The sequence below is a fragment of the Oncorhynchus nerka genome, linkage group LG7 (genome assembly GCF_034236695.1).
Source record: "Oncorhynchus nerka isolate Pitt River linkage group LG7, Oner_Uvic_2.0, whole genome shotgun sequence".
NCBI classification, from domain to species: domain Eukaryota; kingdom Metazoa; phylum Chordata; class Actinopteri; order Salmoniformes; family Salmonidae; genus Oncorhynchus; species Oncorhynchus nerka.
This window is the reverse complement of record NC_088402.1, coordinates 21,253,737-21,281,107: the sequence shown is the minus strand read 5'-3', so window position 1 is coordinate 21,281,107 and position 27,371 is coordinate 21,253,737. Positions and strand designations below refer to the sequence as shown.

Genomic DNA, 27,371 nt, shown 5'->3' with positions numbered 1-27,371 from the left:
TGGTTCAAATAAATAGACTATGTATGGAATAATGTGCCATTTGAGACTGTGTGATCATAGCCCAACCTCTGGGTAAAAGCCCTCGCAGCAGAAGGCTACAGGTTTTCATAAAGAGTAGGAGTGCTTATTTAGGATCATTTGTGTCTTTTATATCACAATGAATAAGATTACATGACAGGGGAGGGGACTGATCCTAGATCAGCAGTCCTACTCTGAGATGCTTGATACATCCAGCAATTGGATCTCTTCAGGTCTAATGGAAAAGGCAAAGAATGTATCAACATTAACAATATACAGTTTCTTCTATATGAATTCAAAACTTGATTTACTTCTGTAAACATAGTGTCAGTCCTCAAGGACTTTAGCTGGAGAATAACGATACAATGTCTCCATCTAGAGGGTCATACAACACTTGCAGGCGCACTGGGGAAAGAGGCTGTTTTATTTGTAGAGGAAGGAGCATACCATTACAACATTCCTAGAATAGACCAATCAGCCCAACACATTATCAATGCTTGTTATTTTTATATTTACTGACGGTTTTGAGAAACAAAGTTGGACAACTAGCATTACACTGGGATGATCTCTATGTATCTGTGGCTTCCAATTTGGGTCTTCATTAATTAGCTTATATGAATGTAAAGAGATAGTATAGCTAATAAAATGAATTATTTGTTTGTTTGTCTTTCTGTTGCTCAACATTTTTATGAATGGGTCACAAATCACATAGAACCTTTCACTACATTCACTACGCTACATTCAGTTGTCACAATAGCGCCTACACTTAGCGACTCCACGGTGTCTGTAAAATTTTTGGGGGACATTGTCATGTGGTCTCTCTCTCTCTCTCTCTCTCTCTCTCTCTCTCTCTCTCTCTCTCTCTCTCTCTCTCTCTTCATTTCTCTCTCTCTCTCCTGCTCTCTCTCTCTCTCTCTCTCTTCATTTCTCTCTCTGTCTCTCTCTCTCTCTCTCTTCATTTCTCTCTCTCTCTTCATTTTTCTCTCTCTCTCTCTCTCTCTCTCTCTCTCTCTCTCTCTCTCTCCTGCTCTCTCTCTCTCTCTCTCTCTCTCTCTCTCTCTCCCTGTGTGTGTGTGTGTGTGTGTGTGTGTGTGTGTGTGTGTGTGTGTGTGTGTGTGTGTGTATCACTCCTTTGATATTTCAGAGTGTATAAATGTCTGCCTATGAGTCTGCCTGTAACAGTATGTGTCTGTTGGCTATAAATACTTATTTTGAGCATCCTTCTGCATTGTCCTCCCCTGTCTATATTCACAACCTAAATGACATTCTCAACCTTTACCACTGCAGCTCCCTCTCTCTCTGTGTCTCTAAGCCTGTATCTAAGCTAACAGCCACATGTGTCTTTTACTAGCACTGATTTAGCTGTTAGCCGGTTTTACTTGCAATGACTATGAAATGTGGTTTTCTTACTTACTTTATTTTAAGTCCCGCTGGATTAGTGTCTGCTAAGTGACTAAAATGTAATGCCTGTATTTCGCTGAGCCTGAGGACCACAGTGGAGGGTGGAGGCCAAGTGTTTCCTGTGCCTGCCAGGTGTAGGCTACCTCTCCACACTCAAGTCACGTGGGAGGGGCCTGGGCTGCTGGCTGGCTGGCTCCTTTTATTTCCCTGGCAAATGTTGTCACCACCAGTTCAGTTCCCCTCCCTCCCTCATACCTTCCTCCCTTACTGTCACAGTCTCTTTCCAGAGCAGACTACTTACTCCTCAGAGGATATAAGATACACTAATGGAGGGCCTTGGAAGAAGGACCTTTATCGCTCTGTGCCTCTACACTGCACTACTTACTCTCTCAGGTAAGAGGAAGAAGAAACATACGGTGTGTCTAGTGTCACTGTGGTCACCTTGTTGGGGATACCAGTGCAGTGGAAAGCTGAAGAGCAGGGATCTTTAGTGGTGTGTCTGAGTATTGGGAATGTCGGATGAAACAGTTATGGTTCATTTTGTTATCTGGGCGTACCTGGTGATTGGTCCATTGCTGACATCTCAGCAATGTTAATTGAATGTCATTTCAAGAGAAATTCATTAAATGTTTTGAAAGTGCAACTAAAAGTAAGGGCCCACATGAACATTGCCCATTATCTTTCATTGGTTTAATTATGATCGAGCCATTAGACTGTATTTGATTTGATCAGTTATTACACACATAATAGAATGGTACTGTTTAACCCTTGTGTAGTCTTAACATTCTGTATACTCCCCTTGTGTAGTCTTAACATTCTGTATACTCCCCTTGTGTAGTCTTAACATTCTGTATACTCCCCTTGTGTAGTCTTAACATTCTGTATACTCCCCTTGTGTAGTCTTAACATTCTGTATACTCCCCTTGTGTAGTCTTAACAGTCTGTGTACTCCCCTTGTGTATTCTTAACATTCCGTATACTCCCCTTGTGTGGTCTTAACATTCTGTATACTCCCCTTGTGTAGTCTTAACAGTCTGTGTACTCCCCTTGTGTAGTCTTAACATTCTGTATACTCCCCTTGTGTAGTCTTAACATTCTGTATACTCCCCTTGTGTAGTCTTAACATTCTGTATACTCCCCTTGTGTAGTCTTAACAGTCTGTGTACTCCCCTTGTGTATTCTTAACATTCTGTATACTCCCCTTGTGTAGTCTTAACATTCTGTATACTCCCCTTGTGTAGTCTTAACATTCCGTATACTCCCCTTGTGTAGTCTTAACATTCTGTATACTCCCCTTGTGTAGTCTTAACATTCCGTATACTCCCCTTGTGTAGTCTTAACAGTCTGTATACTCCCCTTGTGTAGTCTTAACATTCCGTATACTCCCCTTGTGTAGTCTTAACAGTCTGTATACTCCCCTTGTGTAGTCTTAACATTCCGTATACTCCCCTTGTGTAGTCTTAACAGTCTGTATACTCCCCTTGTGTAGTCTTAACACTCTGTATACTCCCCTGTGTAGTCTTAACAGTCTGTATACTCCCCTTGTGTAGTCTTAACATTCTGTATACTCCCCTTGTGTAGTCTTAACAGTCTGTGTACTCCCCTTGTGTATTCTTAACATTCCGTATACTCCCCTTGTGTGGTCTTAACATTCTGTATACTCCCCTTGTGTAGTCTTAACAGTCTGTGTACTCCCCTTGTGTATTCTTAACATTCTGTATACTCCCCTTGTGTAGTCTTAACATTCCGTATACTCCCCTGTGTAGTCTTAACATTCTGTATACTCCCCTTGTGTAGTCTTAACAGTCTGTATACTCCCCTTGTGTAGTCTTAACATTCTGTATACTCCCCTTGTGTAGTCTTAACATTCTGTATACTCCCCTTGTGTAGTCTTAACATTCTGTATACTCCCCTTGTGTAGTCTTAACAGTCTGTGTACTCCCCTTGTGTATTCTTAACATTCTGTATACTCCCCTTGTGTAGTCTTAACATTCTGTATACTCCCCTTGTGTAGTCTTAACATTCCGTATACTCCCCTTGTGTAGTCTTAACATTCTGTATACTCCCCTTGTGTAGTCTTAACATTCTGTATACTCCCCTTGTGTAGTCTTAACATTCCGTATACTCCCCTTGTGTAGTCTTAACAGTCTGTATACTCCCCTTGTGTAGTCTTAACATTCTGTATACTCCCCTTGTGTAGTCTTAACAGTCTGTATACTCCCCTTGTGTAGTCTTAACATTCCGTATACTCCCCTTGTGTAGTCTTAACAGTCTGTATACTCCCCTTGTGTAGTCTTAACATTCTGTATACTCCCCTGTGTAGTCTTAACAGTCTGTATACTCCCCTTGTGTAGTCTTAACATTCTGTATACTCCCCTTGTCCTAAGGGTTAAAAATGACCCGCCTTCACTAAACACCTAAAATAAAGCAGCTTAATTGAATTTTAAATCCCAAATCTATTTTTGGGATATCTGGGTTTTCCCTCTACACAATGCAGAAAGACATTTAATCAGTGGACACCACTCGTTTTTATTACACACCTGTCATAATTGTTTTCTTTACTAAAGTAGAGGTTTAGTATTACTTTATTATTATTGCTAAAAGTACTGCATAGGTGTAAACATACATTTTTTTTTAGCAAGAGACACCACTTGTATAGCCTAAGAAAGTAGCAGAAATGTGCAGAAAGTAGTTTTGAATGCATTTTATTGAAGGAAAACAATAACAGTCTTGAACATTTTTGGCAACATAGTGATATATTCTTATATACTGTACAATGAGGAATTCAACCACAAAATACTAGCCTTCTCCCATTGTTTTAACCATTGCCCCCACCCACAAGGTGTATAAACAACAACATTAAATAAGAATAAAATAAGATAATAGATACAAAACAAAAATGTGAAGAACATACATCAATCAACTCAAATTAGCACATGTAGGACAGTATGCAAGTGTGTGTGCATGGACTTTGCATATGTATTTCTCACATGTGCAGCACATAGTATTTATTTTACAGTCCTTCTTTGGGGGGGCAGAATTGGCATCTCCTCCTCTTGCCTGCCCCAGCAACAAGCTTCATGTGGAACAGGACAAGATTCAGCCCCCTGAACAGCTTTCACAAGCGCTGCAGAAGCTGCTGTGCGGGAGATGCGCTGCCTTCTTTGAATGTGTGAGGTTACAAGTGCCTTTCCCAGCTGCTCCAAGAACAATCACCTCTTGTTCCTCTTATCAGGCATCCAGGTACGGTTGATCTTGTTCCATATCATGAAGGCATTGTATGAGGACACATCAATGATGTTATGGAAGATGACCAGGGGACACGGGCAGTCATTCTCCTGCAGGTCTAAGGTCCAATCACCTTGTCCAGGTTGTCCACGCCTCCTTTGTTGTGGTTGTAGTCCAGGATGTTGGCCGGATTCCTGTCCTCACGATCACTGATCTCAGCTGTTTTGTGCAGTGTGTTCAGGAGGACCACATTCTTTTTCCTCTTTGGGAGGTAAGAAACTAGAGTGCTGGTGGGGTTGAAGGCAAACTTTGATGAGAAGGCCTCTCTCCCCCTTGTTGCGAGGAGTGCAGGGGGGAGCTCAGGCGTGTTCTTTCTAACTGTGCCAACCATTGTGATCTTCCTCTTTAGGAGCTGCTGGCTGAGTTCAATCAGTAGCACACATAATCTAAATGTCTCATTGTGTGTGTGTGTGTGTGTGTGTCTTTGTGGTTTCTGTGGTGTGTAAATTATTTTAGAACTGCCTGGTCAAAAATGACCCTAAGACAATCTTTGTACCCTAGTGGTGTACAGCTGTCATGGAAATATGAACAAAGGCGATGTTTCACTTTTTCTAATATTGGGGTCTCTCTAGGAAAAGACGTCAAAATTTAAGTTAAAGAAATATCATTTAGACATTTTCTCTGCTTTTAAAGATAGTGGCGGGTCATTTTAACCCGTAAGACAACACAAGGATTAATCATAGTGTAAAAGGGCAGGAATACTCCTTATGCATGTGTGTTCATGCATGTCAGTATTGGTCCGTGTTGAGTCTATGGAAATCAGACATCTACGTAAACATATCTGATCAAATTACATGTGATTTCAGTTCTGGGTTAACTGAGATTAATTCTATGGTGGTTGACTAAGTTGTTGCTACGTTGTTATGTCACATTGCAGTAGCTACCAATATTTATGATCTGATTCCCATGTTTCATATACTTTATGCTGGCTGTAACAAGGGGTTTTTAGCATTTTTATTTCTGGTTCAGACAGTCAGACTTTAGACAGCCAGAAGATGGAGGAAAGACACCTGGAAAGAGTTCATCAACCACACCTCTGCTGACTCAGCTTGTCACGAGATGGGACCAGAAATAGGACTGGGCATTTCTACCACACTGATCCATTTCTTTCCTGAAGTCTCCCAAAATGGCATTTCTTTTTCACTCTAGGCCCCCGTTATTTGCCAAATAATTATTATGATGGGTCAGTCCATCTTGCATTTGCCAGTATTGCCCTATGGCCAATCCTTCCCTGCTGATCATAATAGATGTCCAACAAATCTCACATGACTAGATAAGCTCGCCACCGATGTCCTAACACAACAATGGAGCTCACTTCTAAGAATGTGTTCGTATTGGAGCTCACTTCTAAGAATGTGTTTGTATTGGAGCTCACTTCTAAGAATGTGTTCGTATCGGAGCTCACTTCTAAGAGTGTGTTCGTATCGGAGCTCACTTCTAAGAATGTGTTCGTATTGGAGCTCACTTCTAAGAATGTGTTCGTATCGGAGCTCACTTCTAAGAATGTGTTCGTATTGGAGCTCACTTCTAAGAATGTGTTCGTATTGGAGCTCACTTCTAAGAATGTGTTCGTATCGGAGCTCACTTCTAAGAATGTGTTCGTATTGGAGCTCACTTCTAAGAATGTGTTCGTATCGGAGCTCACTTCTAAGAATGTGTTTGCATCGGAGCTCACTTCTAAGAATGTGTTCGTATCGGAGCTCACTTCTAAGAATGTGTTCGTATCGGAGCTCACTTCTAAGAATGTGTTCGTATCGGAGCTCACTTCTAAGAATGTGTTCTCACTTCTAAGAATATCGGAGCTCACTTCTAAGAATGTGTTCGTATCGGAGCTCACTTCTAAGAATGTGTTCGTATCGGAGCTCACTTCTAAGAATGTGTTCGTATCGGAGCTCACTTCTAAGAATGTGTTCGTATCGGAGCTCACTTCTAAGAATGTGTTTGCATTGGAGCTCACTTCTAAGAATGTGTTTGTATTGGAGCTCACTTCTAAGAATGTGTTTGCATTGGAGCTCACTTCTAAGAGTGTGTTCGTATCGGAGCTCACTTCTAAGAATGTGTTTGCATTGGAGCTCACTTCTAAGAATGTGTTCGTATTGGAGCTCACTTCTAAGAGTGTGTTTGTAATCACTTGAGGGGTTTTGTTTATGTAATCAAGGAAGCAGGAGGGGACACTTGAGGGTGGTGCATCAGTAGCATTCAGCTGGCCAATGGTGCTGGTGGCCTTTATTTTGGGACAACAGGCGGAGTGTGTGTGTTAATAAATATGTGTTTATAAGTGTGTGTGTGTGTGTGTGTGTACGTGTGTACGTGTGTGCGTGCGTGTGTGTGTGACAGTGAAGACATCCCCTCACCTTCTCAGAGTCCATTGCCTCAGTTATCTCCACTGTCACTGTCTCTTATCACCACAACAATCCCAGGCTTGTTTAGTGACAACAGTGGCAGCAGCGGGTTCAGCACACTGTCCTGCTTATTTAACAGACCTTCCCTGGCCTTATGCTGGAATACACAGCCCCGCTGATGGCCTAGCTAGCAGGCCACTTGGAGTGTGACATGGATGGGGGTAGGCAGTTTGTATTATTTAGGACATAACACCAGGCACACGGTTCATCTATTGTGATGAACAACAGTGGCAGTCAGCAGGGCCTGGACGTCCCCCGGGGGAACTGGACTGACTGGGGAGGATGGAGGGAGAGAGAGAGAGAGGGAGGAGGGATTGGAGGAGCGGGATGGAGGATGGAAGAGGAAGATGGAGGGAGGGAGGAAAGCGGGGGGATGCTTGGATAGAGAGAGAGAGGTAGGAGGAGGAGGGAGAGGGTGGGAAGGCGGAAGGAGAGAGGGGAGAGGATGCAGGGAGATAGAGAGGCAAAAGAAGGGAGAGGGGGAGGGAGATAGAACATAGAGGGCATTGAAAAAGAAAGGGAGAGAAAGTGATAGGGGAGCGGGGAGAGCGAGAGAGAAAGAGGTAGAGAGAGAAGGTGTGGGGGGTTTAACCTGTGGACAGCCAAACCTGCCTGCTGTTGTTTAATCTGAGCTGGCAACACAACACACACATCACCTACTCCTTCTTAATTCTAATCCTAATTTAGCAGTTGAACATCAGTGTACAATTCCTAGCGGCTAAATCATACAGCTCAAAGATGTTCGCTTTAATACCTGTTAGTAGTAATATGATAGGCTTGTCAATGTCTCACAATTAAGTATGAATTGGGTTTCAGGACAGAGGTCTGGATAAAGTAAACGGAATGAATAAATAGCATGACACAGATGTGTCAATCATGATGATGATATCGCAGACTCTTTCTGCTTTACGAAGCTCAGCAGGAGGATGAGTCTGCACGTGGTGTAAAATAGACTGCTATGGCTTTCAATTTCATGTTCATGAAAAGCTCATTCATTTGTATGTGTGTTCAGGGACTGTATTTATAAAGCATATCTCGGAGTGCTGTAGGAGTCCTGATCTAGGTAGTAGGAGTGCAGATCTAGGTAGTAGGAGTCCTGATCTAGGTCGTAGGAGTCCTGATCTAGGTAGTAGGAGTCCTGATCTAGGTCGTAGGAGTCCTGATCTAGTTAGTAGGAGTCCTGATCTAGGTAGGAGGAGTCCTGATCTAGGTAGTAGGAGTGCAGATCTAGGTAGTAGGAGTCCTGATCTAGGTAGTAGGAGTCCTGATCTAGGTAGTAGGAGTCCGGATCTAGGTCGTAGGAGTCCTGATCTAGGTAGTAGGAGTCCTGATCTAGTTAGTAGGAGTCCTGATCTAGGTAGTAGGAGTCCTGATCTAGGTAGTAGGAGTCCTGATCTAGGTAGTAGGAGTCTTGATCTAGGTTTTAGGAGTCCTGATCGAGGTAGTTGAAGTTCTGATCTAGGTAGTAGGAGTGCTGATCTAGGTAGTAGGAGTGCTGATCTAATGCTCTGTCTCACCCCTTCCTTCCCTCTTCTATAATATTCTCTCTCACCCCTTCCTCCCCTCTTCTATAATGTTCTGTCTCACCCTTTCCTCCCCTCCTCTATAATGCTCTGTTTCACCCCTCCCCTCCTCTATAATGCTCTGTCTCACCCCTTCCTCCCCTCCTCTATAATGCTCTGTTTCACCCCTCCCCTCCTCTATAATGCTCTGTCTCACCCCTTCATCCCCTCCTCTATAATGCTCTGTTTCACCCCTCCCCTCCTCTATAATGCTCTGTTTCACCCCTCACCTCCTCTATAATGCTCTGTCTCACCCCTTCATCCCCTCCTCTATAATGCTCCGTTTCACCCCTCCCCTCCTCTATAATGCTCTGTCTCACCCCTTCCTCCCCTCCTCTATAATGCTCTGTCTCACCCCTCCCTCCTCTATAATGCTCTGTTTCACCCCTTCCTTCCTCCTCTATAATGCTCTGTCTCACCCTTCATCCCCTCCTCTATAATGCTCTGTCTCACCCCTTCCTCCCCTCCTCTATATGCTCTGTTTCACCCCTCCCCTCCTCTATAATGCTCTGTCTCACCCCTCCCCTCCTCTATAATGCTCTGTTTCACCCCTCCCCTCCTCTATAATGCTCTGTCTCACCCCTCCCCTCCTCTATAATGCTCTGTCTCACCCCTTCCTTCCCTCCTCTATAATGCTCTGTCTCACCCTCCCCTCCTCTATAATGCTCTGTCTCACCCCTTCCTCCCCTCCTCTATAATGCTCTGTCTCACCCCTTCCTCCCCTCCTCTATAATGCTCTGTTTCACCCCTCCCCTCCTCTATAATGCTCTGTCTCACCCCTTCATCCCCTCCTCTATAATGCTCTGTCTCACCCCTTCCTCCCCTCCTCTATAATGCTCTGTTTCACCCCTCCCCTCCTCTATAATGCTCTGTCTCACCCCTTCCTCCCCTCCTCTATAATGCTCTGTTTCACCCCTCCCCTCCTCTATAATGCTCTGTCTCACCGCTTCATCCCCTCCTCTATAATGCTCTGTCTCACCCCTTCCTCCCCTCCTCTATAATGCTCTGTTTCACCCTCCCCTCCTCTATAATGCTCTGTCTCACCCCTCCCCTCCTCTATAATGCTCTGTTTCACCCCTCCCCTCCTCTATAATGCTCTGTCTCACCCCTCCCTCCTCTATAATGCTCTGTCTCACCCCTCCCCTCCTCTATAATGCTCTGTTTCACCCCTTCCTTCCCTCCTCTATAATGCTCTGTCTCACCCCTCCCCTCCTCTATAATGCTCTGTCTCACCCCTTCCCTCCTCTATAATGCTCTGTTTCATCCCTTCCTTCCCTCCTCTGTCATACTCTTTCTCATCCCTTCCTTCCCTCTTCTATAATGCTCTTTCTCATCCCTTCCTTCCCTCTTCTATAATGCTCTGTCTCATCCCTTCCTTCCCTCCTCTATAATGCTCTGTCTCACCCCTTCCTCCCCTCTTCTATAATGCTCTGTCTCACCCCTTCCTTCCCTCTTCTATAATGCTCTGTCTCACCCCTTCCTTCCCTCCTCTATAATGCTCTGTCTCACCCCTCCCCTCCTCTATAATGCTCTGTCTCACCCCTTCCCTCCTCTATAATGCTCTGTTTCATCCCTTCCTTCCCTCCTCTGTCATACTCTTTCTCATCCCTTCCTTCCCTCTTCTATAATGCTCTTTCTCACCCCTTCCTTCCCTCTTCTATAATGCTCTGTCTCACCCCTTCCTTCCCTCCTCTACTCTATAATGCTCTGTCTCACCCCTTCCTCCCCTCCTCTATAATGCTCTGTCTCACCCCTTCCTTCCCTCTTCTATAATGCTCTGTCTCACCCATTCCTCCCCTCCTCTATAATGCTCTGTCTCACCCCTTCCTTCCCTCCTCTATAATGCTCTGTCTCACCCCTCCCCTCCTCTATAATGCTCTGTTTCACCCCTTCCTTCCCTCCTCTATAATGCTCTGTCTCACCCCTCCCCTCCTCTATAATGCTCTGTCTCACCCCTTCCCTCCTCTATAATGCTCTGTTTCATCCCTTCCTTCCCTCCTCTATAATGCTCTGTCTCACCCCTCCCCTCCTCTATAATGCTCTGTCTCACCCCTTCCCTCCTCTATAATGCTCTGTTTCATCCCTTCCTTCCCTCCTCTGTCATACTCTTTCTCATCCCGTCCTTCCCTCTTCTATAATGCTCTTTCTCATCCCTTCCTTCCCTCTTCTATAATGCTCTGTCTCATCCCTTCCTTCCCTCCTCTATAATGCTCTGTCTCACCCCTTCCTTCCCTCTTCTATAATGCTCTGTCTCACCCCTTCCTCCCCTCCTCTATAATGCTCTGTCTCACCCCTTCCTCCCCTCTTCTATAATGCTCTGTCTCACCCCTTCCTTCCCTCTTCTATAATGCTCTGTCTCACCCCTTCCTCCCCTCCTCTATAATGCTCTGTCTCACCCCTTCCTTCCCTCTTCTATAATGCTCTGTCTCACCCCTTCCTCCCCTCCTCTATAATGCTCTGTCTCACCCCTTCCTTCCCTCTTCTATAATGCTCTGTCTCACCCCTTCCTCCCCTCCTCTATAATGCTCTGTCTCACCCCTTCCTTCCCTCTTCTATAATGCTCTGTCTCATCCCTTCCTTCCCTCCATCCTCAGAAGTAAACTCAGAGATCGTCCATATTCCGTCCGTGCTCTATGGCGTCAAAGGGAAGTCCCTACTCCTCTCCGTGGAGACTTACTTCCGATTGGAGGACGTTGAGATCCAGGGCAGCTGGTACCAGACCCGGCCGGGGGGCCCCAAAACCCTGCTGGTGACCTTCCACAACCACACCGCCATCATGCTGGCCTCGATGAGACACAGGAAGCGCTACGTTTTCCAGCCCCCCAACGCCTCTCTCCTGATCCCCATTCTGGACGAGGCGGCGGAGGGGGACTATCATCTGGACCTGGACATTCACTTCCCCCAGAGACAGGAGCTTGTCAGAGCCGAGAGGACCGTCCACGTCACCGTCGATGGTGAGTTAGTGGACACCAGAGAATCTTATCTGTCAGTCTGTATTTATTACAGACAGATTTATTAAAGCAATATAAATATATACATATTAAGAGGGTAAGAAATATATTTATTTTTGCCTTTTAAAATCACATCAAATCAAATTGTATTCGTCACACGCGCCGAATAAAACTGGTGTAGACCTTACTGTGAAATACTTACTTACAAGCCCTTAACCAACAATGCAGTTCAAGAAATAGAGTTAAGAAAATATTTACTAAATAAAATAAAAAATTAAATAAAAAGGAACACAATAAAATAACAATAACAAGGCTGTATACAGGGGGTACAGAGTCAACGTGTGTTAGTGGATTAGAGTGCGTTATGGCATTCATGATGTCATAATGTGTAGTGCTCTAATATACTGTATGTACTCATTCAGAAACAAGGTTCCTTCAGTAACTAGGTTCCTTCAGTAACTAGGCTCCTACAGTAACTAGGTTAATTAAGTAACTAGGTTCCTTCAGTAACTAGGTTCCTTCAGTAACTAGGTTCCTTCAGTAACTAGGTTCCTACAGTAACTAGGTTAATTAAGTAACTAGGTTCCTACAGTAACTAGGTTCCTTCAGTAACTAGGTTCCTACAGTAACTAGGTTCCTAAAGTAACTAGGTTCCTTCAGTAACTAGCTTCCTACAGTAACTAGGTTCCTTCAGTAACTAGGTTACTACAGTAACTAGGTTCCTAAAGTAACTAGGTTCCTTCAGTAACTAGCTTCCTACAGTAACTAGGTTCCTTCAGTAACTAGGTTCCTTCAGTAACTAGGTTCCTAAAGTAACTAGGTTCCTTCAGTAACTAGCTTCCTACAGTAACTAGGTTCCTTCAGTAACTAGGTTCCTTCAGTAACTAGGTTCCTACAGTAACTAGGTTCCTTCAGTAACTAGGTTCCTTCAGTAACTAGCTTCCTACAGTAACTAGGTTCCTTCAGTACCTAGCTTCCTACAGTAACTAGGTTCCTACAGTAACTAGGTTAATTAAGTAACTAGGTTCCTACAGTAACTAGGTTCATTCAGTAACTAGGTTCCTACAGTAACTAGGTTCCTAAAGTAACCAGGTTCCTTCAGTAACTAGCTTCCTACAGTAACTAGGTTCCTTCAGTAACTAGATTCCTACAGTAACTAGGTTCCTAAAGTAACTAGGTTACTTCAGTAACTAGCTTCCTACAGTAACTAGGTTCCTTCAGTAACTAGGTTCCTACAGTAACTAGGTTCCTACAGTAACTAGGTTCCTTCAGTAACTAGGTTCCTTCAGTAACTAGGTTCCTACAGTAACTAGGTTAATTAAGTAACTAGGTTCCTACAGTAACTAGGTTCCTTCAGTAACTAGGTTCCTACAGTAACTAGGTTCCTAAAGTAACTAGGTTCCTTCAGTAACTAGCTTCCTACAGTAACGTGTCCTTCAGTAACTAGGTTACTACAGTAACTAGGTTCCTAAAGTAACTAGGTTCCTTCAGTAACTAGGTTCCTTCAGTAACTAGCTTCCTACAGTAACTAGGTTCCTTCAGTAACTAGGTTCCTTCAGTAACTAGGTTCCTACAGTAACTAGGTTCCTTCAGTAACTAGGTTCCTTCAGTAACTAGCTTCCTACAGTAACTAGGTTCCTTCAGTAACTAGGTTCCTACAGTAACTAGGTTCCTACAGTAACTAGGTTCCTTCAGTACCTAGCTTCCTACAGTAACTAGGTTCCTACAGTAACTAGGTTAATTAAGTAACTAGGTTCCTACAGTAACTAGGTTCATTCAGTAACTAGGTTCCTACAGTAACTAGGTTCCTAAAGTAACTAGGTTCCTTCAGTAACTAGCTTCCTACAGTAACTAGGTTCCTTCAGTAACTAGATTCCTACAGTAACTAGGTTCCTAAAGTAACTAGGTTACTTCAATAACTAGCTTCCTACAGTAACTAGGTTCCTTCAGTAACTAGGTTCCTACAGTAACTAGGTTCCTACAGTAACTAGGTTCCTTCAGTAACTAGGTTCCTTCAGTAACTAGCTTCCTACAGTAACTAGGTTCCTTCAGTAACTAGGTTCCTTCAGTAACTAGCTTCCTTCAGTAACTAGGTTCCTTCAGTAACTAGCTTCCTACAGTAACTAGGTTCCTTCAGTAACTAGGTTCCTGCAGTAACTAGGCTCCTACAGTAACTAGGTTAATTAAGTAACTAGGTTCCTTCAGTAACTAGTTTCCTTCAGTAACTAGGTTCCTACAGTAACTAGGTTCCTTCAGTAACTAGGTTCCTACAGTAACTAGGTTCCTAAAGTAACTAGCTTCCTTCAGTAACTAGCTTCCTACAGTAACTAGGTTAATTAAGTAACTTGAAAGATATGTACTTTTGTGGCTTGCTTGGCTGCGCTTAATATGTGCCTATCATCATCTTACTGTTTCGTCTCTCCCCTTCTCCAGTACCTGTGTCCACTCCAGTTATCCAGAAGACACCATCTTCTACAGTTGTTGAGGACAAGGAGAACGTGACATGGACCTGTAGGGTGGAGAACGGAACCAGGGTCCAGTACCAGTGGCTGAGGAACAACATGCCCCTAGATGTTAGTGATCGCCATCAGTTTTCCCAGGACAACTCTACTCTGGTGATAAGCCCTGTTAGGAAGAAGGACATTGGACAGTACCGCTGCCTGGCCAGGAACCACATCAGCCAGAGACAGAGCCACACCCTGGACCTCAGTGTCTTCTGTAAGTACTGTCTATAACAGCACATTACTTTAGTCAGTAAGGAAAGCAGTCAGTCAGGAACGCAGTCAGTCAGGAAAGCTAAGGCCAGCTTCTTCAGGCAGAAGTATGCATCCTGTAGCTCCAACTCCAAAAAGTTCTGGGACACTGTGAAGTCCATGGAGAACAAAAGCACCTCCTCCCAGCTGCCCACTGCACTGAGGCTAGGTAACACGGTCACCACCGATAAAGCCATGATTATCGAAAACTTCAACAAGCATTTCTCAGCGGCTGGCCATGCCTTCCGCCTGGCTACTCCAACCTCGGCCAACAGCTCCGCCCCCCGCAGCTACTCGTCCAAGCCTCTCCAGGTTCTCCTTTACCCAAATCCAGATAGCAGATGTTCTGAAAGAGCTGCAAAACCTGGACCCGTACAAATCAGCTGGGCTTGACAATCTGGACCCTCTATTTCTGAAACTATCCGCCGCCATTGTCGCAACCCCTATTACCAGCCTGTTCAACCTCTCTTTCATATCGTCTGAGATCCCCAAGGACTGGAAAGCTGCCGCAGTCATCCCCCTCTTCAAAGGGGGAGACACCCTGGACCCAAACTGTTACAGACCTATATCCATCCTGCCCTGCCTATCTAAGGTCTTCGAAAGCCAAGTCAACAAACAGGTCACTGACCATCTCGAATCCCACCGTACCTTCTCCGCTGTGCAATCTGGTTTCCGAGCCGGTCACGGGTGCACCTCAGCCACGCTCAAGGTACTAAACGATATCATAACCGCCATCAATAAAAGACAGTACTGTGCAGCCGTCTTCATCGACCTTGCCAAGGCTTTCGACTCGGTCAATCACCATATTCTTATCGGCAGACTCAGTAGCCTCGGTTTTTCGGATGACTCCCTTGCCTGGTTCACCAATTACTTTGCAGACAGAGTTCAGTGTGTCAAATCGGAGGGCATGCTGTTCGGTCCTCTGGAAGTCTCTATGGGGGTGCCACAGGGTTCAATCCTCGGGCCGACTCTTTTTTCTGTATATGTCAATGATGTTGCTCTTGCTGCGGGCGATTCCCTGATCCACCTCTACGCAGACGACACCATTCTATATACTTCCGGCCCGTCCTTGGACACTGTGCTATCTAACCTCCAAACGAGCTTCAATGCCATACAACACTCCTTCCGTGGCCTCCAACTGCTCTTAAACGCTAGTAAAACCAAATGCATGCTTTTCAACCATTCGCTGCCTGCACCCGCACGCCTGACTAGCATCACCACCCTGGATGGTTCCAACCTTGAATATGTGGACATCTATAAGTACCTAGGTGTCTGGCTAGACTGTAAACTCTCCTTCCAGACTCATATCAAACATCTCCAATCGAACATCAAATCAAGAGTCGGCTTTCTATTCCACAACAAAGCCTCCTTCACTCACGCCGCCAAACTTACCCTAGTAAAACTGACTATCCTACCGATCCTCGACTTCGGGGGTTTGTCATCTACAAAATTGCTTCCAACACTCTACTCAGCAAACTGGATGCAGTTTATCACAGTGCCATCCGTTTTGTCACTAAAGCACCTTATACCACCCACCACTGCGACTTCTACGCTCTAGTCGGCTGGCCCTCGCTACATATTCGTCGCCAGACCCACTGGCTCCAGGTCATCTACAAGTCCATGCTAGGTAAAGCTCCGCCTTATCTCAGTTCACTGGTCACGATGGCAACACCCATCCGTAGCACGCGCTCCAGCAGGTGTATCTCACTGATCATCCCTAAAGCCAACACCTCATTTGGCCGCCTTTCGTTCCAGTTCTCTGCTGCCTGTGACTGGAACGAATTGCAAAAATGGCTGAAGTTGGAGACTTTTATCTCCCTCACCAACTTCAAACATCTGCTATCTGAGCAGCTAACCGATCGCTGCAGCTGTACATAGTCTATCGGCAAATAGCCCACCCATTTTTACCTACCTCATCCCCATACTGTTTTTATTTATTTACTTTTCTGCTCTTTTGCACACCAATATCTCTACCTGTACATTACCATCTGATTATTTATCACTCCAGTGTTAATCTGCAAAATTGTAATTATTCGCCTACCTCATGCCTTTTGCACACAATGTATATAGACTCCCCTTTTTTCCTTTTTTTTTCCTACTGTGTTATTGACTTGTTAATTGTTTACTCCATGTGTAACTCTGTGTTGTCTGCTCACACTGCTATGCTTTATCTTGGCCAGGTCGCAGTTGCAAATGAGAACTTGTTCTCAACTAGCCTACCTGGTTAAATAAAGGTGAAATAAAAATAAAATAAAAATAGTTCTCTCTATAACAGCACATTACTGTAGTTCTGTCTATAACAGCATATCACTGTAGGTCTGTCTAAAACAGAACATTACTGTAGTTCTGTCTATAACAGCACATTACTGTAGTTCTGTCTATAACAGCACATTACTGTAGTTCTGTCTATAACAGCACATTACTGTAGTTCTGTCTATAACAGAACATCGCTGTAGGTCTGTCTATAACAGCACATTACTGTAGTTCTGTCTATAACAGAACATCGCTGTAGGTCTGTCTATAACAGAACATTACTGTAGTTCTCTCTATAACAGAACATTACTGTAGTTCTGTCTATAACAGCGCGTTAATGTAGTTCTGTCTTTAACAGAACATCGCTGTAGGTCTGTCTATAACAGCACATTACTGTAGTTCTGTCTATTACTGCACGTTATACATGACATTTTTGGTTTTGGTCATTTAGCAGATACTCTTATCCAGAGCGACTTACAGGAGCAATTAGGGTTCAGTGCCATGCTCAAGGGCACAGCAACAGATTTAGTCGTCTCGGGGATTCAAACTAGCAACCTTTCAAATACCTGCCCAACCGGCTACTTGCCACCACTATAAAAATGTTGTACAAATGTCTCAGACATACAACTACTTCACAGACAACTACGTCTCATACAACTACGTCTCATAAAACTACTTCACAGACAACTACATCTCATACAACTACGTCTCATACAACTACGTCTCATACAACATGGGTCACAATAGAACATCATGTTTGCTATTCATGAGCTAGTCAATGCAGAACACATAAACAAGAGCCTGGGGAAAGAACTTAATGACTCAACTTCCCGCACTGTATTTTCCACATTTTACAGAAGTATAAATACTTCCATCCTCCTGGCCTTCTATGAGTAATACCAGTATGGAAATTCAAACCATAAGAGAGCTCAGTGAGGTCTGAAAACAGAAGTGACTGAAATTTGCATGGGAGTCTGACAGAGGCCCACTGTTCTGTGGCAATACTATCATGTCAGTACTGCAGTATCGCTATCGGGCCTCCGTTAGGTGAAGGAAACCAGGCTGGTTGTGGCAGGTTTGGAGGTTAGCCGACGTGGAAGGATACTGTTGACATATGTTCAGACATTAACCCATTCTACAGTTGAAAACAAGACAAAACATGTTGTAATAGGACAATTTGCAGTCCAATTATGCTAAATGCATTTGCTAATGGTTGTAGGTTGAGATGCAGTCAGAGGGAAGAGATTTAATATTTTATTTTTTATTTTTTATTTCACCTTTATTTAACCAGGTAGGCTAGTTGAGAACAAGTTCTCATTTGCAACTGCGACTTGGTCAAGATAAAGCATAGCAGTGTGAACAGACAACACAGAGTTACACATGGAGTAAACAATTAACAAGTCAATAACACAGTAGAAAAAAAGGGGAGTCTATATACAATGTGTGCAAAAGGCATGAGGAGGTAGGCGAATAATTACAATTTTGCAGATTAACACTGGAGAAATAAATGATCAGATGGTCATGTACAGGTAGAGATATTAGTGTGCAAAAGAGCAGAAAAGTAAATAAATAAAAACAGTATGGGGATGAGGTAGGTGAAAATGGGTGGGCTATTTACCAATAGACTATGTACAGCTGCAGCAATCGGTTAGCTGCTCAGATAGCAGATGTTTGAAGTTGGTGAGGGAGATAAAAGTCTCCAACTTCAGCGATTTTTGCAATTCGTTTCAGTCACAGGCAGCAGAGAACTGGAACGAAAGGCGGCCAAATGAGGTGTTGGCTTTAGGGATGATCAGTGAGATACACCTGCTGGAGCGCGTGCTACGGATGGGTGTTGCCATCGTGACCAGTGAACTGAGATAAGGCGGAGCTTTACCTAGCATGGACTTGTAGATGACCTGGAGCCAGTGGGTCTGGCGACGGATATGTAGCGAGGGCCAGCCGACTAGAGCATACAAGTCGCGGTGGTGGGTGGTATAAGGTGCTTTAGTGACAAAACGGATGGCACTGTGATAAACTGCATCCAGTTTGCTGAGTAGAGTGTTTGGGACGCGGCGATTCAGACGGTTAGCAGGCCTGTGCTAACAGGCCGGGACTAGACAAGGTAGCAGTTAGCGGACCAGAGCTAAATAAGCTAGCAGTTAGCAGGCCGAATTAGCAAGCACGGAGATAGCAAGGGCTAGAGAGTTAGCCTTTGGGGGACGTCGCGATGGGTTGAGTCTGTTTATTCCTCTTCATGCGGTGACATCGATAGACCGGTCGTGGGCCCGGGTATTGTAGCCCAGGAGTATGCTACAGTGGTAGCATAGGTGCTCTGGCCGGGCTAGCTTCAAGCTAAGTGGGTGGAAACGCTAGCCAGTTGTGAAGATCCAGCTGAGAAATGTTCCGTTTGCAGTGGGAATCCGGGGATGAAAAATAAATAGGTCCGTTATGCTCTGGTTAGAGTCGCGTTGTTCGAACTGGCGAGAGCTTTCCGAGCTAGAGGTTAGCTGATGACCGGTTAGCTGAAGACCGCTAGCATAGCTGGTGGTTAGCTGGCTAGCTTCAGTTGAGGGGTTCCGGTTCCGAAGTAAATATAAATACTTTAGGAAAAATAGCTACATTGGGTGAGGCGGGTTGCAGGAGAGTATTTGGAAGCTTAGGTTTAGCAAAATGTTTTTAAAGAGATATGCGAAGAAAAATATGTAAAAACGAAAAATAAACGATATATACAAGGGACACGACACGACAGGACGACTTACTGCTACGCCATCTTGGATTCTAATAGATGGAACTTCTTTGCCTTAACATCTTATCTTTTTTAGATAAATATATTTTATTTAGGATTTTAGACAATAGACCATAGACAAAAGATAACAGACAACTGAACATTTCACAGACAGGGAACCACTAAAGTGGTGCAGCTGTCTAAGGCACTGTATCTCAGTGCTTGCGGCATCATTGCAGACACCCTGGTTCAAATCCTGGTTGTATCACAACTGGCTGTGATTGGGAATCCCATAGGGTGGTGTGCAATTGGCCCAGCGTCGTCTGGATTTGGCTGGTGTAGGCCGGCATTGTAAATAAGAACTTGTTCTTAACTGACTTGACTAGTTAAATATTGGTGGTGCTTCAGAGATGGTTGTCCTTCTGGAAGGTTCTCCCCCATCTCCACAAAGTAACTCTGGAGCTCTGTCAGAGTGACCATTGGGTTCTTGGTCAAGGCCCTTCTTCCCTGATTGCTCAGTTTGGCCGGGCGGGCAGCTCTAGGAAGAGTCATGGTGGTTCCAAACTTCTTCCATTTAAGAATGATGGAGGCCACTGTTCTTGGTGACCAATCAAGTTGTAGAAACATCTCAATGATGATCAATGGAAACAGGATGCACCTGAGCTTTATTTTCGAGTCTCATAGCAAAAAGTCTGAGTAATTATGTAAATAAGGTATTTCTGTTTTTATATTTTGAATACATTTGCAAAAATTTTGAAAAACTTGTTTTTGCTTTGTCGTTATGCGGTATAAGGTGTAGATTGCTGAGGATTTTCATTTATTTACTCAATTTTAGAATAAGGCTGTAACGTAACAAAATGTGGAAAAGGTCAAGGGATCTGAATACTTTCTGAAGGCACTGTATGTCTTGTAACCTGATTTGTAGTGGTGAAGAGCCCAATGCTGCCTCACAATAGGATGACATGTTTGGTCATTTAATGACATTCTGAATATATATGTATCTTTTTTAGAATTATATATTTTTTTACCCCTTTTTCTCCCCAATTTCGTGGTATCCTATTGGTAGTTACAGTCTTGTCCCATCGCTGCAACTCCCATCGCTGCAACTCTCCCCTAACCCTGGTCGCGGCCAGATGCACACAGCCCGGGATCGAACCCGGGTCTGTAGTGACGCCTCAAGCACTGTAATGCAGTGCCTCAGACTGCTGCGTCATTTAGGAGGCCCTGACATTCTGAATTATTGCTAATAAAACAATTTATCCTAGCTGCCAAAGGATCCTAGCTTTCCTCAGTCCCAATAGAGCTTGAAGTCGATCATAAAACTATGTTCCCAGAGGGCCGGTTTGTGACAATATGAACCACTCTAATATCTCCCAGATGGCCCCTACAACCTGGCTGTGAAGTCTGACCATGGTCTGCGAACTGGGGAGGTCTTCACAGTGAACCCTGGTGAGCTGGTGTTCTTCGACTGCCAGGCCGACTCCAACCCTCCCAACAGCTGTATGTGGATCTCTAAGACCAACAACGCCACTGAGGTCATCACTGTGGGACTGCGCCTGGAGGTCACCTCCTACAAGCTGGCCCAGGCCGAGGAGTTCCTGTGCAGGGCGTTTAACAATGTGACCCAGAAGCAGGACGAGACCCAGTTCACCCTGGTGGTGGCCAGCCTGGGGACAGGTGGGTAGAGCTGGCCTGGGGTGCTGGAGAGAGCGTAGGAGGGACTGGGAACACACACACACAGCCCTGGGGTGCTGGCATAGCGTAGGTGGAACTGGGAATCAGGTCTGAGTACACACTGTGCACATTATCATGCCATAAGGTACCAAGGTGAATACCTATATTTGTAACCTACGTAGTTTATAAAGTATGACTTTTCTAAATATGAGCAGCAACCTTGCTTGCTGAGAGTCCAAATTAAAGGTACATTTAGAAGAGAGTCAGTTAATCCACCCACACAAGGTGAATCATAAATATTGTATTTCTCCTTAGTTGCCAAGTACCGGTCACTCTGGCCTGTGTAAAAGTCCACTGGCTCTATGGGAGAGTAAACAGAGAAAAATAACAGCTGGTCTCATTGTTGACCATGTTTTACTGCATGTGTGGAGTTTCTATGCGTAGGTGGTTTCAGTCTCCAAATTGAAAAATATACACATAATCTTGGCTACTGTATAGCAAATAACGCTGTAAATATATATATCCTATTAAGAATGATCTAAAATGTCGATGAACAAACTAAACACACTAACTGTCCACCAGGTCTGGGTTGACAGGTTTACTCTCACCTTGGACTCTTCTCAAATTTGTACAATTTAGTCACTAAACCACCAGGGCCGGTTTCCCAGTCCCAGATTATGCCTATTCCGTGACTAACAACCATTCTCAATAGATATTCTCCATTGAAAGAGCTTCTTAGTCCAGGACTGGGCTTAATCTGTGTCTGGGAAACCGGCCCTGATTAAAGTTTTGAAATTTGACTCTGACTGTAACAATACTAACTTTATTTATAGAGTGTTTTTCAATGGCAGGTTAACAAAATGCTTCTCAAAATTAATAAAAGGACTACAGAAGATAGAGACAGAAAAATTGAGAAGGAAAACAAAATAGCTATATAAAATCATACATTAGAAGATAGTTTTAGAAAAGTGGATTTTGAGGAGCAGTTTTAAAAGAGGCACTGATTCTGCAAGAGTTTATGGTTGTTCTCTTTCATTTGTAGGAAAGGAGAGATATGTCCAGGAGAGCAGATCATTCTCTCCTCTGGCTGCCATCACTCTGTCCTGTCTGTTCATTAGCTGTATGTTACTGGTCTACTTCAGAAGGAGCTGTCATCATCCCAAGAGAGGTAAATGTTATGGTTATCTTCATAATGACTTAGGATGATAGCAGCAACTGTAAACACAGTAGAAACTAGACACTACTGTAGGCACTAGACACTACTGTAGGCACTAGACACTATTGTAGAAACTAGACACTACAGTAGACACTAGACACTACTGTAGAAACTAGACACTACTGTAGACACTAGACACTACTGTAGAAACTAGACACTACTGTAGGCACTAGACACTACTGTAAGCACTAGACACTACTGTAGGCACTAGACACTATTGTAGAAACTAGACACTATAGTAGACACTAGACACTACTGTAGACACTAGACACTACTGTAGAAACTAGACACTAGACACTACTGTAGGCACTAGACACTACTGTAGACACTAGACACTACTGTAGAAACTAGACACTACTGTAGACACTAGACACTACTGTAGACACTAGACACTACTGTTGGCACTAGACACTACTGTAGACACTAGACATTACTGTAGAAACTAGACACTACAGTAGACACTAGACACTACTGTAGAAACTAGACACTACTGTAGACACTAGACACTACTGTAGAAACTAGACACTACTGTAGGCACTAGACACTACTGTAAGCACTAGACACTACTGTAGGCACTAGACACTATTGTAGAAACTAGACACTACAGTAGACACTAGACACTACTGTAGACACTAGACACTACTGTAGAAACTAGACACTAGACACTACTGTAGGCACTAGACACTACTGTAGACACTAGACACTACTGTAGAAACTAGACACTACTGTAGACACTAGACACTACTGTAGACACTAGACACTACTGTTGGCACTAGACACTACTGTAGACACTAGACATTACTGTAGAAACTAGACACTACAGTAGACACTAGACACTACTGTAGAAACTAGACACTAGAGTAGGCACTAGACACTACTGTAGAAACTAGACACTAAATCAAATCAAATAAACACTGTAAACACAGTAGAAACTAGACACTATTGTAGAAACTAGACACTATTGTAGAAACTAAACACTACAGTAGACACTAGACACTACTGTAGAAACTAGACACTAGAGTAGGCACTAGACACTACTGTAGGCACGAGACACTACTGTAGAAACTAGACACTACAGTAGACACTAGACACTACTGCAGGCACGAGACACTACTGTAGAAACTAGACACTACAGTAGACACTAGACACTACTGTAGAAACTAGACAGTAGAGTAGGCACTAGACACTACTGTAGGCACTATACACTACTGTAGAAACTAGACACTACAGTAGACACTAGACACTACTGTAGAAACTAGACACTACTGTTGGCACTAGACACTACTGTAGAAACTAGACACTAAATCAAATCAAATCAAATGTATTTATATAGCCCTTCGTACATCAGCTGATGTCACAAATTGTTGTACAGAAACCCAGCCTTAAACCCCAAACAGCAAGCAATGCAGGTGTAGAAGCATGGTGGCTAGGAAAAACTCCCTAGAAAGGCCAGAACCTAGGAAGAAACCTAGAGAGGAACCAGGCTATGAGGGGTGGCCAGTCCTCTTCTGGCTGTGCCGGGTGGAGATTATAACAGAACATGGCCAAGATGTTCAAATGTTCATAGATGACCAGCAGGGTCAAAAAACAAGAATCACAGTGGTTGTAGAGGGTACAACAGGTCAGCACCTCGGGAGTAAATGTCAGTTGGCTTTTCATAGCCGATCATTCAGCGCATCTCTACCACTCTTGCTGTCTTTAGAGAGTTTAAAACAGCAGGTCTGGTACAGGTAGCACGTCCGGTGAACAGGTCAGGGTTCCATAGCTGCAGGCAGAACAGTTGAGACTGGAGCAGCAGCACGGCCAGGTTGACTGGGGACAGCAAGGAGTCATCAGGCCAGGTAGTCCTGAGGCATGGTCCTAGGGCTATCCATCAGAAAGATGGATAGAAAGAAAGAAAGAAAGAAATAAAGAAAGAAAGAAAGAAAGAAAGAAAGAAAGAGAATTAGAGAGAAAAAAGAGAGAGAATTAGAGAGAGCATACTTAAATAGACACTACCATAGACACTAGACACTACCATAGACACTATAGTAGACACTAGACACTACAGTAGACACTAGACACTACCATAGACACTAGACACTACCGTAGACACTAGACACTACAGTAAACACTACAGCAGACACTAGACACTATAGTAGACACTAGACACTAAAGTAGACACTACAGTAGAAACTAGGCACCACTGTAGACACTAGACACTATTGTAAATACTAGACAATGTAGTAGACACAAGACATTACAATAGATACTAGACCTTACTGTAGACACTAGACATTACAGTAGACACTACAGTAGACACTAGACAATATTGTAGACAATAGACACTGCAGTAGACACTAGACACTACTGTAGACACTACAGCCACTACAGTAGACACTTGACACTGCAGTAGACACTATGCACTACCTACTGTAGACACTATACACTACAGTAGACACTACAGTAGACACTAGACACCACAGTAGACACTGCTGTAGATACTAGACACTAGACACTACAGTAGACACTAGACACTACTGTAGACACCATACACTACAATAGACAAGAGACACTACAGTAGACACTACTCTAGATACTATACACTAGACACTACAGTAGACACTAGACACTATAGTAGACACTACAGTAGACACTAGACACTACAGTAGACACTAAACACTACTGTAGACACTAGACACTACATTAGACACTAGATTTTGAAGTTTGTTAACTGTACAGTACATGCCAATCATCTGCCAATGTTGCAGTATGTCAAACTCAAACAGCATCTGTGGAAAAAATGACATGTTTTTCTGAGGAAAGGCATTCAACTTAAAAAAGCCTGAAATCTTGCCTGTAGGGTAAAATACAAATAGTTGTTGTTATTATTAAAACCTCTACTGTTCCTTTTACAGTTCTCATGAACATCTATAACAGGTAAGACCATTACTGATCAGTGCTTACACATGAATAAAGATAACCTTTGTCTAGGTAGCCTACCTACAGTAAATGAGTTTAATTAAAATGACTTTGCCTCTCCCATGCAGACCTTTGACAGAACAGAGACGCCCACACCGTTCGGGTAAGTTTCCCCTCTGGACCTGCAATGTTTACCTTATACCCTCTCGTTCCTGCCTGTTGTTAGGCAGTGTCGTGTACATAGCTCTAGACAAACAATACTCCTCATAAACCCTTCACTAACGTAGAACAATTACAGTAATCATACTTGTTTGTCTTATGCAGGCGTATTAGCCCATGAACTCGGTTGCTGATGATCTCTTCAAGTTTCAGTTGGATCTGTCTGTGCTTTAGTGAACTGAGTTCAATACATTTAACTATGGTGGGGCGGTAATTCAGTTTCCCCCAAACCAAAAGTGACATGTCCTAAATAAAATAACCTACTAGGAAGGAACAAGAAACAGGAAGTAAATAGAGAGGACACTACATTGACACCAAAATGTCTATCAGGTGAACTACATTTTACTTGCAGGTCATGAGGATGCAACGGAAGACTTTGGCATCTATGAGTTTGTCTCTATACCAGGGAAAATGGAATCTACACAGGTATGTTGTATGTCTTGCAACAATGCAGCTTGGTACAATAGGCCTAGTTTTCTGTAGGAACATCTCTTTGATATTGTAGTGAACCTCATTAATTAATGAGCCCACACTAGGCTACCTAGTGTGTGACAGGGAGCCTAGCGATTAAGAGCGTTGGGCTAGTAACCAAAAATTTGGTTGGTTGGCTGGTTCGAAACCACGAGCTGACTAGGCAAGGCACTTAACCCTAACTACTCCTGTAAATCTCTATGGATAAGAGTGTCTGCTAAATGACTAAAATGTGAATGTGCAACCTCCTCATAAGGTTAACTGTATTGGAGGAATGCTTAACGTGTTTCCCTTTCACACATTTGATCCGGGTTCTACTCCTATTCCCTCCATTTGCTATAACATATAGTGTCCCTGAATGTGTTGTTTGTTTTTCTTTCCCAGGCATCCAGCAGATCTCTGGCACACCTAGAGTCTGTCCAGGATTTGCATACCACCATCTATGATGTCATCAGGCACATCCCTGAAACTCCCACGCTGGCTACCCAGAGTCTGCTGGGAAAGCAGTGTGAAGGTTAACCAGAGTATCCCAAATTGCATCCCAAATTTAACTCTATTTCCCTATATAAGAATATATATATATATATATATTCAGAGTTTCGCAGCGGTCTAAGGCACTGCATCTCAGTGCTAGAGTCGACACTACAGACCCTGGTTCGATCCCGGGCTGTATCACAACCGGCTGTGATCGGGAGTCCCGTTGGGGAGGGTTTGGCCGGGGTAGGCCGTCATTGTAAAATAAGATTTGTTCTTATCCTACTTGCCTAGTTAAATAAAGATGAAATAAAAATACAAAATGTATGCACTACTAGGGGCGGCAAGTAGTACACTATATAGTGACGCCTGTTAAGAGCATTGGGCCAATAACTGAAAGGTTGCTGGGTTGAATCCCCAAGCTAAATAATCTGCAATGTGCCATTGAGCAAGGCACGTAAGCCTCTGGCACAGTTTCAACATCCTACTTAAAATGTTCTAATAATTATTTAAATTTAAAGAACAAGAGCTCAAAAATATTTTTGTTCTCTCTTCAAATTGTATATTTATTCAATGTGCTCTTTCAAGCTGCCTCTGGAAGTGGGCAAGAATATTTGGATGAAGGAATTATCACATTGCATGTGAGATACTGTCTGATGGAGGTGTTGTATAACATTATTTTTCAGCATGTAAATACAACATCTGCTCTACACTGTACTTACTTCATTGTTTGTTTTGAAAGAAATGACATTTTATTTGAGTGAATATGTTATGAGTCCTATCCTCCTGTCTTTTTAAACGTAGCTATTTTGTTGATCTTGACATTGCCATGTACACTCCACCGGAGTGTGAAATGCCAGATGTGTTGTTGCCTGTCTGCAGAGTATTGTACAGTTTCCACTTACAGATATGCACTTTTTGTATTTGAATAAAGATTTATAACAATTTGACTAGCTTGATTCAATAATTAACTATATGATAAATGTTTTCTGCCTCCCATAACGTCTTAAATGAATAACTTTAGTGATGTGAGATGTTGCGATGTGTTGCGAACGGTTGTCCGTTATTCTGGTGGTGAATG

General features: G+C 43.5%; 1 protein-coding gene across 3 annotated transcripts; it reads left to right on the top strand.

Moving 5' to 3' along the window:
* Nucleotides 1–1,637: 1,637 nt before the first annotated feature.
* Nucleotides 1,638–27,240, top strand: LOC115131251 (HEPACAM family member 2-like). Of its 3 annotated transcripts, none has more exons than XR_010464290.1 (9): nt 1,638–1,812; nt 11,266–11,625; nt 14,056–14,340; nt 20,713–21,012; nt 22,052–22,177; nt 25,123–25,144; nt 25,255–25,289; nt 25,676–25,771; nt 26,201–26,225. XR_010464290.1 is itself a non-coding variant. In XM_065020311.1 (9 exons), exons 1-9 carry the CDS (start codon nt 1,746–1,748, stop codon nt 26,333–26,335), a joined length of 1,401 nt encoding a protein of 466 aa, XP_064876383.1. In that variant the 5' UTR covers nt 1,638–1,745; the 3' UTR covers nt 26,336–27,240. The 3 variants fall into 3 exon arrangements, 2 of the variants coding, with proteins under 2 accessions (XP_064876383.1, XP_064876382.1); XM_065020311.1 differs by having other exon boundaries at nt 11,269–11,625; nt 25,698–25,771; nt 26,201–27,240; XM_065020310.1 differs by having other exon boundaries at nt 25,698–25,771; nt 26,201–27,240.
* The last annotated feature ends 131 nt before the right edge of the window (nt 27,241–27,371 follow it).